At 48.5% G+C, this 15,937-nt stretch overlaps 2 protein-coding genes across 15 annotated transcripts in view; both read left to right on the forward strand.

Moving 5' to 3' along the window:
* MAD1L1 (mitotic arrest deficient 1 like 1) overlaps positions 1–15,937 on the forward strand; it is a 316,733-nt gene that overhangs the window by 216,895 nt on the left and 83,901 nt on the right. For all 14 annotated transcript variants that reach the window (XR_004482842.2, XR_007472361.1, XR_004482844.2 and 11 more), the window contains one exon: positions 15,085–15,175. Coding sequence is in view for 11 of the 14 variants with exons in the window: in XM_004268980.4 (XP_004269028.1) it covers positions 15,085–15,175 (91 nt within the window). In the remaining 3 variants the exon portion in view is untranslated. The remainder of the gene's footprint in view (positions 1–15,084; positions 15,176–15,937) is intronic.
* Positions 1–15,937, forward strand: part of PSMG3 (proteasome assembly chaperone 3) — a 348,811-nt gene that overhangs the window by 68,840 nt on the left and 264,034 nt on the right. The window lies entirely within an intron of this gene.

The raw sequence follows: 15,937 nt of genomic DNA on the forward strand, positions 1-15,937 counted from the left end.
AATGCTTCTGCAAACACTTACACATCCTCTTTAAACAAATGAAAAAATGGTAAACCTCAACAAAGAAATAAAAATTATGTGTTTTTTTTTTAAAAAAAGAACCAAACAGAAATTATACACTTGGAAAATACAATAACCAAAATAGAAAGCTCATTGGATACGCTCCACAGTAGACTGCAGACGAGAGAGAGAATTGTGAACTCAAGGGCAGATCAATAGAAATGATCTCACCAGAGCCACAGGGAAGCAGACTGAAAACAAACAGGAACAGAGCCTCGGGGACCTGTGATGAGGGGACACAGTGTGGGACTTTGCTTAATTGGGGTCCCAGACAGGGAGAAAGGGATCGGGGCTGGGAAAATACCTTAAGAAGTAATGACTGAAAATTTCCCAAATCTGGTGAAGGGCATAAAACTACAGATTGAAGAAGCTAAGTGAAGCCCTCACAGTATAAAACTAGAGAAATCCACACCATGACACCTGCTAATTAACCTTCTGAAAATTAAACACAAAGGAAAAATCTTGAAAGAAGCTAGAGAGAAGCACTGTAGCATCTCCAGGGACATGGATCTGAGTGACAGCTAGTTTTTCATCTGAAACTGCGGAAGCCAGAATGAAGTGCACAGTTTTCAAGTTCTGAGGGAAAAGAACTGTCAGCCAGTGGAAGTATCCTTCAGGGATGAAAGGAAAATCAAGACATTCTCAGACAAAGTGAAACTAAGAGAATTTGTCACCCCCACACCTACCCTTAACGAATGTCTAAGGAAGCCTCCCGAGTAGGAGGGACATGGTAACAGAGGAAAGCTTGGAATTTCCGAGGGGAAGGAACAGTGGCATGGGTAAAAATAGGGAGAAGTATAAGAGACGGTCCTCGCATTTTTCTGAAATAGTACTCGAGGTCAAAAACCCGTAGCGTCCGTGATGCTGGTGACAGAAGAAACGCACAAACCAATTCTTATGTTAAAGTGGGGAGAGGGATATGTCAGCCCCAGGAGGCCAAGTCCCCTATGTGTATCTTAATAGCTTCAGCAACCACTGAGAAGTATCTGCAATGCAGAGTGCTCAGAACACTACAAAACTGTACAAGTAGCCTGCTGGCAGGCCAGAAAAGAGAAACAGAGGAGTTGGGAACAGAGGGAATGAGCAGAGAACATATAATAAAGTGACAGATTTAAGCACCAGCAAATCAGTAGTTCCTTTTAAAGTAAATGATCTAAACGCACCAACTAGACGATAACGGATCGGCAGAGTGGGTATGAGCACACGACCCAGTTGTAGTTTATCTACAAGACTCAACTTCAGCGGTAACAACAGAGGTCGGGTGAAAGGAAAAGGATGAGAAATGATGTACTATGGAAACATGAATGTTTTTAAAGTAGGTATGGCTTATATTAATTGAATAATTTCAGGTAAAATACGGTGGACAAAAAAGGGACGTTACATGAGGCTCAGTCTGCCAAGAAGATACAACGATCCTAAATGCGTGTGCGCCAGATGACAGAACTTCAAAACTCGTGAAGCCCAGAGACGGACCTGAGAGGAGAAACGGACAGACCCACCCGTACAGTCCAGGACCCCAACACAGCCTCTCAGACGTCGTAGAACTTCCAGCCCGAAAAGCAGCCAAGACGTGGAAGAGCTGAGCACCGCCATCCACCAGCAGGACCTGATCCACAGAACTGAGCACTGCCATCCACCAGCAGGACCTGACCCACAGAACTGAGCACCACCATCCACCAGCAGGACCTGATCCACAGAACTGAGCACCGCCATCCACCAGCGGAACCTGATCCACAGAACTGAGCACCGCCATCCACCAGCAGGACCTGATCCGCATCCAGGGAAGGCGCGTGGGCAGCGCACCTGGAAGGCCAGCAGCGTGGACCGCACCCGGGGCGTGGAGCAGACCTCAGCAGGTTCAGGAGAATCGGCTTCATACCCTGTGTGCTGTCTGACCAGAAGGAGCTCAAACCAGAAGTCAGTAAGAGAAAAACAACAGGGGAATCTCCTAACGTTTGGAGATTAAACAACACGCTCTTAAACAAATAGCCCGAGTGTGGAAGAGGACATCTCAAAGGAGAGACAAATACAGCTGACTGATGGTGAAAACACACCTGTCGGAGTCTGTGGGACAATAAGAGTCAGCGCCGAGAAGGCGGGTGCACAGCACTGAACGTTTGCATTAGGAAAGTGGGGAGGTCTCCGATTTCTATTCCAGCCTCAAGACCCTGAAAAAAGAAGAACAAAATAAGGCCAAAACAAGCAGAAAGGAGGAAATAATAAAGAGCAAAATATAATGAAATTGAAAGGAGAAAAACGAAAATTCTTGAGGCAGAAAGCCAGTTCTTTGGAAAAAAGTCAATAAAATTAATAAACGTCTACCAAAACTGACAAGTCTGGAAAGAGAAGACACAGGTCATGAGTATCGAGCGTGCACAGGGTGTCTCTGCAGGCCCTCGGCTACGTAGAGGACACAGGACACTGAACAGCCCCAAGCTTGCCAGATCATTAACTGGGGGCAACGGACCAATGCCTCAGACACCAGAGACTACCAAAACTCAACCAAGATGAAACAGGAAATCTGAATCATCTTACAAACATTAAAAACTTGAATTCATGATTAAAATGTTCCCCCAAAATATGTTGCCAGGCCCATATGGTGTCCCTGAAGAACTGTAAACATTTAAAGAATAATTAACATCAGTTTTACACCGTCTCTTTAGAACACAGAAGAAGAGGTTACCGGGGGTGGAGGTGGGGGGATGGGTGTCTCCGAGGAGACGGTGGGCGTGGGCTCAATGGCGGTGGTGTTTGCACACATCTGCACATGCAACAGCGTCACGTGGAAGCTGTTTACCTCGTTACCACTGAGGGAGACACTGAGTGAAGAAGACATGGGCCTCCTTGTACAGTTTTTGCAAGTTCCTGTAATTATTTCCTAAAAAGTGGGGAAGAAGAGAGAGAGAGAGACATCCAAGCCACTTCCAGTTGGAGCCCTGCCTTCTCGCTGCTTCCGGAAGCAACTCTCGGTGATGCCGTTCCTGAGACTTGGGGCACTTTTTGTGGTAGCAGCTTCTTGGCGTTTCCACTGCTGGTCTAGGAGTTAGCTTTTTTGTGTCATTTACCATTCATTCATCTGTTTTCCAACTTCTGAAGTTTTTTGGACACTGTGCCTTCTGTTTTCTTTGTCCTTTCAGGAGCAGGCCTCAAAGGAAGTAAGGAAGACCTGTTCTTGTTTTAATGGAATTTTGAGAGAGGTTGCACTTAAATGTAAATGTTGGAACTGGCGTCTTAAACTGAACTCTTTGGCATTTTTTTCTATTCATAAATATTTTATACATAGTGAAATCCACATCATTTAAACTCTGTTTCTCCACTTTGTATTATAACGCTTTCCCATGTTTTTACAGACTTCGTGTAAATATTAACATATAGTTTGTTCCGTAACGCAGTTGGCTAACCCACTTCTGGAGTTTGAGTTATTTTCACGTTTTCAGCTGTTAAGAACAAACCGTGATGAACATCTCTGTGCGTTAACTGTTGGCCATGTTTTGACATATGGGCAAGCGTACTTTCTGGGTCCCAGAAGCTCGACGGTGCTTGGGCTGTCTTGTACCTAGGATTCCGACGCCTTATGGTTTTGAAAGTGGGGACAGTTCCGCCCTCCAGCAGCAGTAGTAACAATCGTGCCAAAGCAGCGGACGTTCACCCAGTGCTTTCTGTGTGTCAGGCTCTGCACCCCGTGCTTTCTGTGCATTGGCCTACGGATTCTTAGGGATTTAAATCCCGAAGAGGGATTTAAAAATACCTGTGTCATTGAGGCATACTCTGCATACAGCAGGATGCGTCCCTTTTAATGTCCAGTGTCGCGAGGGTGAGGTACCCAGGGGTGGGGCTGTGGTAGTCGTCCACCCAGAAGGCAGGTCTCAGACAGTGTGTTGTCTTTGGAGAAGCCTGAAACCATGATTAAACCAAATAAAAGCCAGTCTGCTTTTGATGATCGCCATGCTCCTGCAGTTGTGCAGAATGGCGGTAGTAAAGTACTCCTCAGCCGCCTCAGCAGACGCCACAGTCACGCTGACAAGCAAGTATTCACGCTTGTTGTCACCATCACGATACGGCACAGACTGTATCCTAGGAGACCCTTTATTTTTTACTGTTAACGTTATCATGTAGCAAAATGGTCTCTCTCTCGGTGTACAATTCTGTGAATGTTAATTACTTGCCCCTAATCAGAGCATAAAGTAATTTCATCACTTCAAAGTGCTCCTCACGCCGTCAGTTTACAGTCGCCCACCTACATACCCATAACCCCCGGCGACCACCGATCTGCTCCCCATCCCTGCAGTTTTAATTTTTCCCGATAATGGCCTGGAAATGAGACCCTACAGTTTGTAACCTTGTGAGGCTGGCGCCTTTCACTCAGCGTGAGTGAGAGTCATCCAAGATGTTATGTGTATAGATCATTCCTTTCTGAATACCGTAGCTTTCGACCAAGTTTTGGAACCAGGAGGTATGAGTTTTCCCGCCTTGTTGTCCTTTTCCAAGGTCGTTTTGATTTCTCTGACATCTTAACATCGACATTAAGTCTTCCAATTCATGAACATGGAATGTCTCCCCATTTATTTAGTTTTTCTTTCATTTCTATTAGCAATCTTTTGCAGTCTTCGGTGTACAAATCTTATACCTCCCTGGGCAAATTGATTCCTAAGTAGTTCGTTCTCTTTGATGCTCTTGTAAATGGAATTATTTTCTTAGATTTGTCTTTCATTGCCACTGTATAGAAATATAACTGATTTTTATTTATATTGAAATATATTAATCATTCCAGCTGAAGGTGTGTCGACTTTGTTGATCTTTTCAAATAACCAGCTTTTGGTATTGTTGAGTTTTCTTACTGGTTTTCTGTTCTCTGTGTCATTTGTCTCTAATCTTTATTATTCTCTCCCTTCTACCACCTTTGAGTTCAGTTTGCTCTTCCTTTTCTAGTTTCTTAAGGTGTACAGTTAGGTTATCGATTTGAGATCCTCCTTTTTTAATGTAGGCATTTAAGGCTACCGGTTCCCCCAGAACACTGCTTCCACTGTTGTCCTGTGTGTTGTTTTATTTTACTTCCTCCAGGTATTTTCTGATTTCCTTGTGATTTCTTCTCTTATCTGTTGGTTGTTTAAGGGTCTGATGTTTAGTGTTCACATATTTGTTTTCCAGTTTTCCTTCTATTATTGGGTTTTACTTTCAGCCCATTGAGTTAATTCCACGAGATCAATAAATTTAACTTCTAAGACTTGTTTTGTAGCCTAACATATGTAGTCTTTTCTGGAGAGTATCCGTGTGCACCCTGCAAGAACGTGTCCTCCGCTGTCGGGTCTAATTGATTTACAGGTTCCCAAGCGCCCTGCGTCCTTGTTGTCGTTGCTCCTTTTCATAGCTGGGTAATAGTCCACTGATGGACATGCCGCAGCTGTAAAAAATTTATCCATTCGCTTGTTGACGGGTATCTGTGTTGTTTTCAGCTCCGGGCAGTTGTGACTAGGACTGCTGTAAACATGCACGTGCGGGCTGTGTGTGGGCACAAGTTTCCATTTCTCCAGGGTGGACACGCAGGAGTGGAATTTCTAAGGAATGCATGAAGTGCATGTTTGGCTTTGGAAAGTGGTTTGCTCCGTGCTTAAACAGAATTGTGTGAGAGTTTGGGTGCCTCCTTGTCAGCGCTTGCTATAGTCAATATTCCTATTTTAGCCCTTCTGCTGAGCGTGTAGTGCATCTCACCATGGTTTTCTACTTGTATTCCCCAAGTGGCTACTGATGTTGAACACCTTTTCATGTGCTTAGTTGCAGCCTGTTTAACCTTTTTGGTGAGGTATCTGTTCAGATATCTCACCTGTCTTTTACCCAGTTGTTTTTTGGTTGTTGTTTTGTTTTTTAACCTATTGTTGAATTTTGCAAATTCTTTATGTGTATTGGATACGTATTTGTCAAATATGTGCTTCGCAAATATTTTCTCTTAGTCTGTACTTCATTTTCATTATCTTACCAATGTCTTAAAACAAAAGGTTTAAATTTTGAAAAAGTCCAATTTATCAAGTTTTAGATGTTGAGTCTGAAAACTCGTTGCCTAGCCTTGAGTACCAAAGGCGTTATCCTATGTTTATTTCTTAAAATGTTCTAGTTTCACATTTTACATTTAAGTTTCTGATCCATGTTCAGTTAAATTTTGCGTAAGATGGAGGTTTAGGTGGAGATTTACTTTTATTTTTGCCTAAAGAAGTTTAACTGCTTCAGGACAATATATGGTAAAGGCTGTCCTTCCTTCGCTGAATTGCTTTTTTATGCCTTTGTCAAAAATCGGTTGGGCATATTTCTCTCTCTTCCTGGATTCTCCATTTTGCTGTATTGATCTAAGTGTTTATCTCATCACCCCTGTCTTGACTACTGGTAACCTTGGGGTAAGTTTTTAAAATCTGGTAGTGTGACTCCTCCGATTTCATTCGTCTTTTTCAGAGTTGTTTTAGCTATTCTAGTTCCTTTGACTTGCCATATAAATTTTAGAATTGGTTTGTCTATATCTACCCAAAAAAAATCCTGCTGGAGTTTTATTGGCATTGAGTTAAATCTTTACGTCAGTTTGGGAAGAATTGACATTCTCCTTATGTTGGGTCTTCCGTTCCGTGAACACAATACGTATCTATTTATTTACATCTTTGATTTTTTGTCAGCATTTTGTATTTTCAGTATACAGACTCTGCATGTTTTATTAGATTTATACCTAAGTATGCCTTTTTATATCAGTTGTAAATTTCGTTTTATGTTGCCTTACTATTACATAGAAATGATTGATTTCTGAGCTGTTCATCTTGTATCCTGCACCTTAACCGAATTTACTTATCAGTTCTGTGAGGGTTTTTTTGGTCTTTATTTTTGGTTGATTCCTTGGGATTTTCCTGGGCAGGTACCCTTATCTGTACCTTGTCTACATCGGTTTTGTATCTTCTGTGAGTGGGATGCCTTTGGTTAAGACTTGCAGACTGGCATTGGGGTGAGGAGGGCAGACATCTCCGCCTTGTTGCTGGTCTTGGAGGAGCACCTAGTCCTTCACCGTTTTTTGTAGATGTATCAGGATGTAGCAGTTCCCTTCTATTCTTGATTTGACTTTGATTCTTATAAAAGTTTATCATGAGTAGATGTTGAATTTTGTTAAATCCTTTCTTGAATAGATTGATACGATTGTGTGTTTTTTCTTCTTTAAACTGTCAATATGGTAGATTACATTGATTTACTTTTCAGTGTTGAGCCAGCCTGACATCACGAGATAAAGCCCCCTTGGCTGTCATGTAATGTCCTTACGTATTGCTGGATTCAGCTTGCCAGTGCTTTGTTGATGATTTTTGGTCCATTTGTGAGGGATACTGGTCTGTGGGCTTCGTCTGTTGTTCTGTCCTTTTCTGGCTCTGTCTGAGCGTAACGCTGGCCTCACGCAGCAAGCCGGGAAGTACTCCTCGTCTTTTCTGGAAGAGACTGTGAAACCACGTAGGCCTGGGTATTTCTGTTGTGGAAGGTCTTTAGAAGGGTCGGGTGGTGGGTGCCTTGTTGGGCGGCTTGGCTGGACCGAGGGCAGCTGTCCGTGTGGACGCGCTCCCGCGGAGCCTCCCGCTCCTGGTGCTGCCGCTCGGCCTCGTCTCGACTTTTCCCTTTGCCGGTCTCGCTGGAGCCTTACAACTTAATTGGTCTTTTCAAAGGAACAGTGTTGGGCTTCGTTCATTATCCTCATTGTTTTTGTGTCTCAATTTCATCGATTTCCACTCTTTATTATTTCCCTCCGTCTTCTTGCTTTGGCTGTATTTTTCCCCTTTTTTTCTAGTTTCTTAAGGTGGAAGCTTAGATTATTGATTTGAGATCTCTCTTGTTTTCTAATATAAGCGTTTAAGGCTACAGATCTTTTCCAGGCACTGCTTCAGCTGCATCCCACACTTGCGATCTGTCGTGGTCTCATTTTCATTCAGTCAGGTTGTATGGTTTTCAGTTTCTTTAATTTGCTAATGTTTGTTAAATGCCCCAAGAACATGCTGTGTCTTGGAGAATGCTTTATCTGTACTTGAGAAGAATGAGTATCCTGTTGCATTGGGTGGTATGTTCTGTAAGTTCCTGTTAGATCCCATCGGTTGACAGTGTTGTTCAGTCCTGTGTGTCTTTGCTCGTCTTCTGTCCACAGTTCTAACTCCTTAGCAGGAAGCTTTGAAATCTCCAACCATACTTGTGGGTTTGTCTGTTTTTCCTTCCAGGCCCGTCATTTTTCGCTTCATGTATTTCGAAGCTCTGCTTTTAGGGGCGTGTTCATTTAGAGTTATTGTGTCTTCTTGGTGAATAAACCGTTTTACATGTTTGTCATTCCTCTTTTTGGGGGTGGCCACTGTCTGGTTATCTCCTGAAGTCTCCTTTGTCCGGTGTTAATACAGCCACCCCAGCGTCATTCTTCCTTCCCTCCCTCCTTTCTTTCCCTTCTTTCTTGCCAGCTGTTCACTTCGGAACGATTGCTGGCTTACAGGAGAGGTGCCCAGATGGCACAGCGCGCCTCACACGCTGCTCACCTTTGTCCCTCATTATCAACATCTTCGTCTCCCTGGTGCGTTTGTCACAGTCAAGTCACAGTCAACTGGTCTGCGGCCTGCGTTCAGCCGTTCGTTCACCCAGCAGCGTCCAGCCCAGGGCCCCACCCTGGTCTCAGCCATCTCGTCCCCCCGCCTCCCCCGCTCTCTGCCAGTTTCTCGGTCTTTGTTTTCCGCGACCTTGGCCGTACCAGCATCCCCAGCCCACGTTTGTCTGACGTGTTCTGCGACGAGGCTGACGTGTGGCTTTTGGGAAGATGCTGGGGTTTGGGGTTTCATGCCTTCTCATCGCATCAGATCCGGGGTACGTACTGTTAACAGTTCCTGCTTCACTTTCATTTCACCTTCTGTCGTCAACGGTCAGGAGGGACCAGGACACTCTCTCAGCACCGAGCTCAGCGGTCTCCAGCGTTTCGCCTTCGCAGAACCGCTGTGGCCTAGTGACGCGGCCCTGCCCTCCACTCTCACCACTGTCGCCCTCAGCGTCCTTGTTTCCGGCAGCTGCCTCCCGCCCCACCCAGCCTCTGCCCAGGAGCCCGTCGGTCCGCACGTTTTTTACGTGTTTGTTCCGGCAGCACCTTCTCAGTGGCTTATACAGCACACTTACTTTCTCACGGTTCTGGAGGCCTGGAGCCTGAGGTCAGGGTGTTGGCAAGTCTGGTTTCCCCTGAGGCCTCCCTCTTAGCCTGCTGACGCCTTCTCGCCGACCCCACCCCGAGGGCCCCACCCCGCCCCGGCCTCGTCTGACCCATCGCCCTCCAGAGGCCCACCTCCAAATATCACACCCGGGGTTGGGCTCCAACGTGTGAATCTGGGGGACCCAGACATTCAGTCTGTAGCAGGACACCCCCCTCCTCGTACGAGCGGCTCCAGAGCTGGTGCGGTCCATCTCCCCGCGCTCAAGCCTCTGCTGCAGGCGCAGGACAGGGCCAGCGATGCCTGCGGAGAGCCCGATGCTGGGGACACAGAGCAGACCGTCCGACAGAGGGATGGCCAGGCCCACGGGGACAGAGCAGCTGTAGAGCCCTGAGCAGGCGGTCGGGGAGGAGGCCAGCAGGCAGGGTGTGGGGCCCGGGACCAGAGGGCGGTCAGCCTGGGCGAGTGGCCTCCCAGCCCAGCTGCTCTTTGCTCAGCGGCGCCTCTAGTTCCGCCCGCTGTCCCCTCCAGCACCGGGAGCCTGACCCCTGGCACCCTACCCCCGCTACCCTGGGTTTTAGTTCTGCAAAAGCAATCATTCTTCCCTCAGAAGTTTTCCAGGGTAGTTGGTACATTCATTGCAAATGTTTTTTTAGGGAAGATAACAAACACCCCTCTCTCGCTGATTTCTCCTGACACACACACACGCGCACGTGCACACACACGTGCACACACACACACGCGCACTCACACGCCTGCTTTGATTGGCTTCGTCTTCTCGAGAAATGATCTGGGATGTCATCCAGTTTATGTAATACCCTCAGTGTTTAAAAAACTTGGAGTTAGTCAATTTCAAGACACTTAACGCCAGACCTGATTGCTTTGAACAGTTTGAAGGCAGACCAGCGTTCTGAGATTTGAACAAACACGCACACACACTCATTCATTCGTCCTCTCCCCCGACCCCTCGGTGAGATAACAGTTCGCCTCAAAGGAGGACAAGGAGAAGAAAGCGCCCGTTTTTAAGATGCACAACTAGTGCTGTTGACGTGGTTTGCTCTCCGACAGCTGCGATGGGTTCTAGCTCGCCGCTTATTAGGAAGTCTGCTGGCGCGTACGTGTGCTTATTTGAGTTTAGACCGGAGAACTTTCGCTCACAAGCCTTCAGAATCCATAATACCTGTTTTAAGAGGGGCCTTGCGGGGCTCTCACGCAGCCTGTCCCTGAGATGCAGGGTCCTTCTCCAGAAGCGGCTTCCCGGCGGAGGCCTGGGCACTGACCACCACCTCCCCCCCAAGCTCACGGGGATGCCTCACCGGGGCCGGGCGGGTCACACCTCCGAGTCGTCCCTCGGAGAAGCACTGACCTAGAGGGTAAGGGCATCGGCCCTGGAGCCCGACTACCGGGCTCCCTAGCCTGGGTACCGGATGGGCCGCTTCCCTGCGGTCACTTAACCTCTGTGAGCCTCAGGTTCCCCTGTGAAAACTAGGGGGTGGCATGCGAGCTGTGCGGGGCACTGGCCTCACTGGGCGCCAGAGACTCTTCCTCAGTTCCCTGCGATGCTCGCAGCCCTGCCCGCACCTGCAGCTCAGCACTGCTCGGGCGCTTCTGCGAGGGACAGGGTGACCTGTCAAAGGCACGGGTGCAGCGTGTGTCTTCACAGTTGTAGGCTGCACATGTTAAGTGTACAACTGGATATATTCTCTTTCTCTCTCTCTCACACACACACGCACACGCACACGCACACACCCATGGAACCATTACCACACTCAAGATAGTGGGCCTGCCCTTCGCCCCCAAACGTTCCCTCTTGCTCAATTATAACCCTGCCTCCCCCTCCTCCCCTCCGCCACCCCCAGGCAGCTGGTACCCGTCTGCTTTCAAGCACCGGGTGGCGGTGGGCACATCACGAAGCTGTGTGTTATGGGAGCTGTGCAGTGTGTCCTCTGGCCTCTCTCTCTCTGAGCCTAGTTGTCTTGAGCCAGCACGTGCGTGTCCCAGCAGTTCGCCCTTTCTCTCTGCTGAGCCTTATTCCCCTGTGCGCATACACCACTGTTCGCTCACGTACGCCCTTGCTGGTGGACGTCTGGTTTGCCCCAAGTTTTTGCTGTGGGAATGAAGCTACTTTGTGTTACACACCGAGTCCTTGTGTCCTTTCTTTTCTCCCGGAGGAACACTGCAGCGTGGGATGGCTGGTAGTTGCGTGAGTAACTCTTTAAGAAGCTGTCTTCCGGAGTGGTTGTACTGTTTCATGTTCCCGCTGCCGGTGGACGGGAGGTGTGGCTTCTCCTCGCCAGCACTTGGTGTGGTTGGTCCTCCCCATTTTAATCCTTCTGGTAGATGCGAGGCAGCGTCTCACTGTGGTTTAAGCTTTTGTGTCCCTATTGACTAACGATGTTGGGCACCTTTTCACGTGCTTGTCATTGTATATCTTCTTTGGTAAAATGTTCAAACTTTTGTCCATTTTTTATTTGATTACTTATTGGCTTGCTGTTGAGTTTGTAGAGTCCTTTATACAATCTGGATACGAGTCCTTTATCAGATATTGGCAAATCTTTTCTCCCATTCTGTAGCTTGTCTTTTCATTCTCTTCATGAAGTCTTTTTTTTTTTTTTTTGGTACGCGGGCCTCTCACTGCTGTGGCCTCTCCCGTTGCGGAGCACAGGCTCCGGATGCGCAGGCTCAGCGGCCATGGCTCACGGGCCCAGCCGCTCTGCGGCACGTGGGATCCTCCCGGACCGGGGCACAAACCTGTGTCCCCTGCCTCGGCAGGCGGACTCTCAACCACTGCGCCACCAGGGAAGCCCTGAAGCTCTTTTGTTAGTGCACGAATGTTTCAGATTGTTCTGTTCTCTTGGTCAGTTGACCTCTTTATCATTATTCTGTTGGTGTCTTCATGGTGAAAGTGCCTTTTTGTTGGTGGCGTATAATTAATTGGGTGCTGCTTTTTCATACGTTTTGATGGTCTCTCCACCTTTTAATTGGGGTGTTTAGACCATTTACATTTAATGTGATTATTGTACGGTTAGGTTTGATCTTGTCATCTTATTTTCTTTGCTGCTTGTCCTGTCTCTTCATTCCCATTTGCCTGTTTTTCTGGCTTCTTTTGAATTGCTTGGGTGTTTTGGGGGGTTTTTTTGGTTTTTTTTTTTTTGTGGTACGCGGGCCTCTCACTGTTGTGGCCCCTCCCGTTGCGGAGCACAGGCTCCGGACGCGCAGGCCCAGCGGCCATGGCTCACGGGCCCAGCCGCTCCGCGGCATGTGGGATCTTCCCGGACCGGAGCACAAACCCGCGTTCCCTGCATTGGCAGGCGGACTCTCAACCACTGTGCCACCAGGGAAGCCCCACTTGGGTGTTTTTTATACCATTTTATTTCCTTTTTTGGCTTTTTGGTTGTAACTCTTTGTTTTTTTTATTTTAGGGGGTGCTCTGAGGTTTTTAATACACATCTTTCACTTATCACCGTCTCCCTTCGGGTGATACTATACCTTTTCACATATATAATATAATCTCACAGCTGTGTGTGTCTGTTTATGCAGCCTTCGTGCTGTTGCTGTCATAAAGTTTACGTAATGTTTATGTCTGGAAACCCCAATATGTTTTTTATTAGTTTTGTTTAAACAGTCAACCTCTCTTAAAAATAGTAATTTAAATATTTCTAAAGGATGTAAATAATATGAAAAGCCATACTTCTGCCCACGTAGCTAAGATTTCCGTTGCTCCTCACGCCTTTGTGTGGCTTCTCCTTCCCTTCTGCCTGAGGATTTCCCTTGACGTTTCCTGTAGAGCAGGCCTGCTGGTGATAAATCCTTTGGTTTTGTATGTCTGAGAACATCTTGATTTCGCTTTTGTTTTCAGTGGGAATAGAATTCTCGCTTGACATTTTTTCATTTCTTCTAGTATTTTAAGGACTCTTCTCCTCCTTCTCGCTTGCAGTGTCTCTGCTGAGGAAGCTGCTTTGCTCCTCTGTGGGTAACACTTCCGTTCTGCGGCTGCCTGTGGGATTTCTTTATCACTGGTTTGGAGCAGCCAGATCGTTTGTGCACTGGGGCTGTTTTCTTCATGTTTCTTGTGCCCGGGTTTGTGCAGCTTCTTGGGTCTGTGTCTTTATAATTTCGTCACATTTGGAACCTTCTTGCAGTATTTTTCTGTCCCATCCCCACCACCACCACCACCACCGCCACCGCCACCGCAGGGACTCTAGTTACACGTAAATTCACCTTCGTGAAGTTGCCCCGCCGCTCAGCAATGCTCCTTCCAGTTTTAAAGATCGATTTTCCTCTCTGTCTGCTACTGTGGATATTGTATCGCTGTGTCTTCAAGTGCACTAAACTTTTGTCCTGCAGAGTCTAGTCCATCATTAATATCATCCAGGACTTTTCATCTCAGGCATTGCAGCTTCCACCTCTAGGAATTCAACTTGGTCTTGTTTATATCTTCCATACGTGTCCTTCACTGCTGAACAGTGGACTATTATTCCTTTGTTCCAGTAGCTTTTAATAACTGTTTCAGTGTCCTTAGGTGCTGATTTCATGTCTGTGCAGTTACCCTGCACAGGTAATGTCTGTGCGGTTACCCTGCACGGGCGACGTCTGTGCGGTTACCCTGCACGGGCGACGTCTGTGCGGTTACCCTGCACGGGCGGCGTCTGTGCGGTTACCCTGCACGGGCGGCGTCTGTGCGGTTACCCTGCACGGGCGGCGTCTGTGCGGTTACCCTGCACGGGCGGCGTCTGTGCGGTTACCCTGCACGGGCGGCGTCTGTGCGGTTACCCTGCACGGGCGGCGTCTGTGCGGTTACCCTGCACGGGCGGCATCTGTGCGGTTACCCTACACAGGTAATGTCTGTGTGGTTACTCTGCACAGGTAGGTTATTCTCTTCACTGTGGATCAATTTTCCTGCTTAACGCCCAGTAATCTTTGATTGGATGGCAGGCATTGTGAGTTTTAGGTTGCTGGGTTCTGAACGTTTCTGTGCTTGTATAAATCTTGCTGAGCGTTTTTCAGGGATGCACTTAGGTTTCTCGGGAAGAGTTTGGTCCTCTCAGATCTCGCCATTGTGATTTGCTGGGCCAGCCTGGAGCATTCCCATTCCCGAGCCAAGACCTTCCTGAATTACCCATGAAGCGTGAGTTTTCCATTCTGGCTGGTGGAAAAGGCTCTGTTCCTTACCCTGTGTCAGTGCTGGGCACTGCTTCCTTGGCATTTTTTAATTTTAAGTCATATTAACATGGTTGCTATAAAAAAAATAAATTTAAAAAGGAAGACAAAAATCGGCGCCTTCTTACGATGAGCTGCAACCTACCTGCATGGCTGCTTCGGCCACTGGCCTTGCTTGGCCTCTGGGCCTTCGGGGTAAGAGCCTCCTTCTGCACCTCGTCCGGGTGGTCCCACAGCCTCCAGCCACCAGCTGTGTCCACAGTGCACGTAGAGCTTCCCTGTCTTTTCGTCGTGCTTGGAGACGCTCTACATGTCGTTCTCTTGACTCTCGCGACCCCTCCGGTGCGCGGTCACACTTGTGGGGGTGGACTGGTGGGCACAGGACACGTGCAGGCCCACCGTGCCACCCGTTAGTTCTCCTCCCTGCTCCCTTCCGGTCGTGGTCAGTGAGGGCCCCACCTCTGCCCGCGGCAGAAGCTTCTGCACCGGAAGAGACGCCTTGGCTGCGCTGCCCCGTCCTGGGCTTGTGTTTTACAGTTTTTCCTTAACGTCATCTCTTCATGTCACATTTCTAGAAATATGTACTTGGCAACGAGCCTTTTAACCATCTTGTAACCTTTCCCCTTTTCCTCCCCAGAGGGCGGGCTACAGTGGGGTTCCTGTCATGAGTCTGCTCTCCTTGCAGGTTGAAGGTTGAGGAGCTAGAGGGGGAGCGGAGCCGTCTGGAGGAAGAGAAGAAGGTGCTGGAGACACAGCTGGAGCGGCTCACCCTGCAGGTGAGCTCGTCCGGGGCTTGCCCTGCCCTCCTGTTTTCTCCTGGGTTTGGCCCGAGGTTCCTGCACCCCGGCCATCCCACTTTCTAGCTGACCAGACTAGACTAAACCGGGGGCCTGTCCTCCACCCAGGCCCCTGGCTGGCCGAGAACACCCGTCCCGAGCCACCAGAAGGGACAGCCTGCCCCGGGTGGTGCTGCCCCAAGCCGCCCGCCCCGTCCGCTTTCTTGGTCTCCGTCTCGTTTTTCCCGACCGCTGGCCGCAGCGAGCCCACAGCCTGACCTGTGCGTCGCCCGTGGCGGGTGTGACGGGCGTGCCCCCGGGAGGAGACGCCGGCAGAGGTGCTGGGCGGTTTGGGGTTTGTATCCCAGCCAGTCCACATCTGCCTGCAGCTGGGAAGTGGGATTTGCTACTTGCACTGTGTTGCTTTTGCTTTGTTTTTCGTCTACCCTCCTGTCTGCGCTGTTCACGGCAGGAAGCCTGCAGTTACTGATCACCCAGAGCTTGGACAGGCCAGTGATTGTGCGCTTGGCATCTATTAGAGGCAAATCAAATCTCCTTTTTATTCCCGATTCCTGGAGATGGGAAAAGTGACAACCCTGATAAAACGAGGCTGTGAGCCGCAGCTGGGCCGTACTCCGCTCCAGGACCTGTCACCTTGTACCATTTTAAATGGGCCGCAGTCCTGCTGGGAGAGCTGGGCTGCTGGCGGATGAACCCCCGGCCGCCCGTCAGTGGTGCCGTGTCAGGGCAGGATGGGGAGTG

This window comes from Orcinus orca, chromosome 16 (assembly GCF_937001465.1).
Source record: "Orcinus orca chromosome 16, mOrcOrc1.1, whole genome shotgun sequence".
Lineage (NCBI taxonomy): Eukaryota > Metazoa > Chordata > Mammalia > Artiodactyla > Delphinidae > Orcinus > Orcinus orca.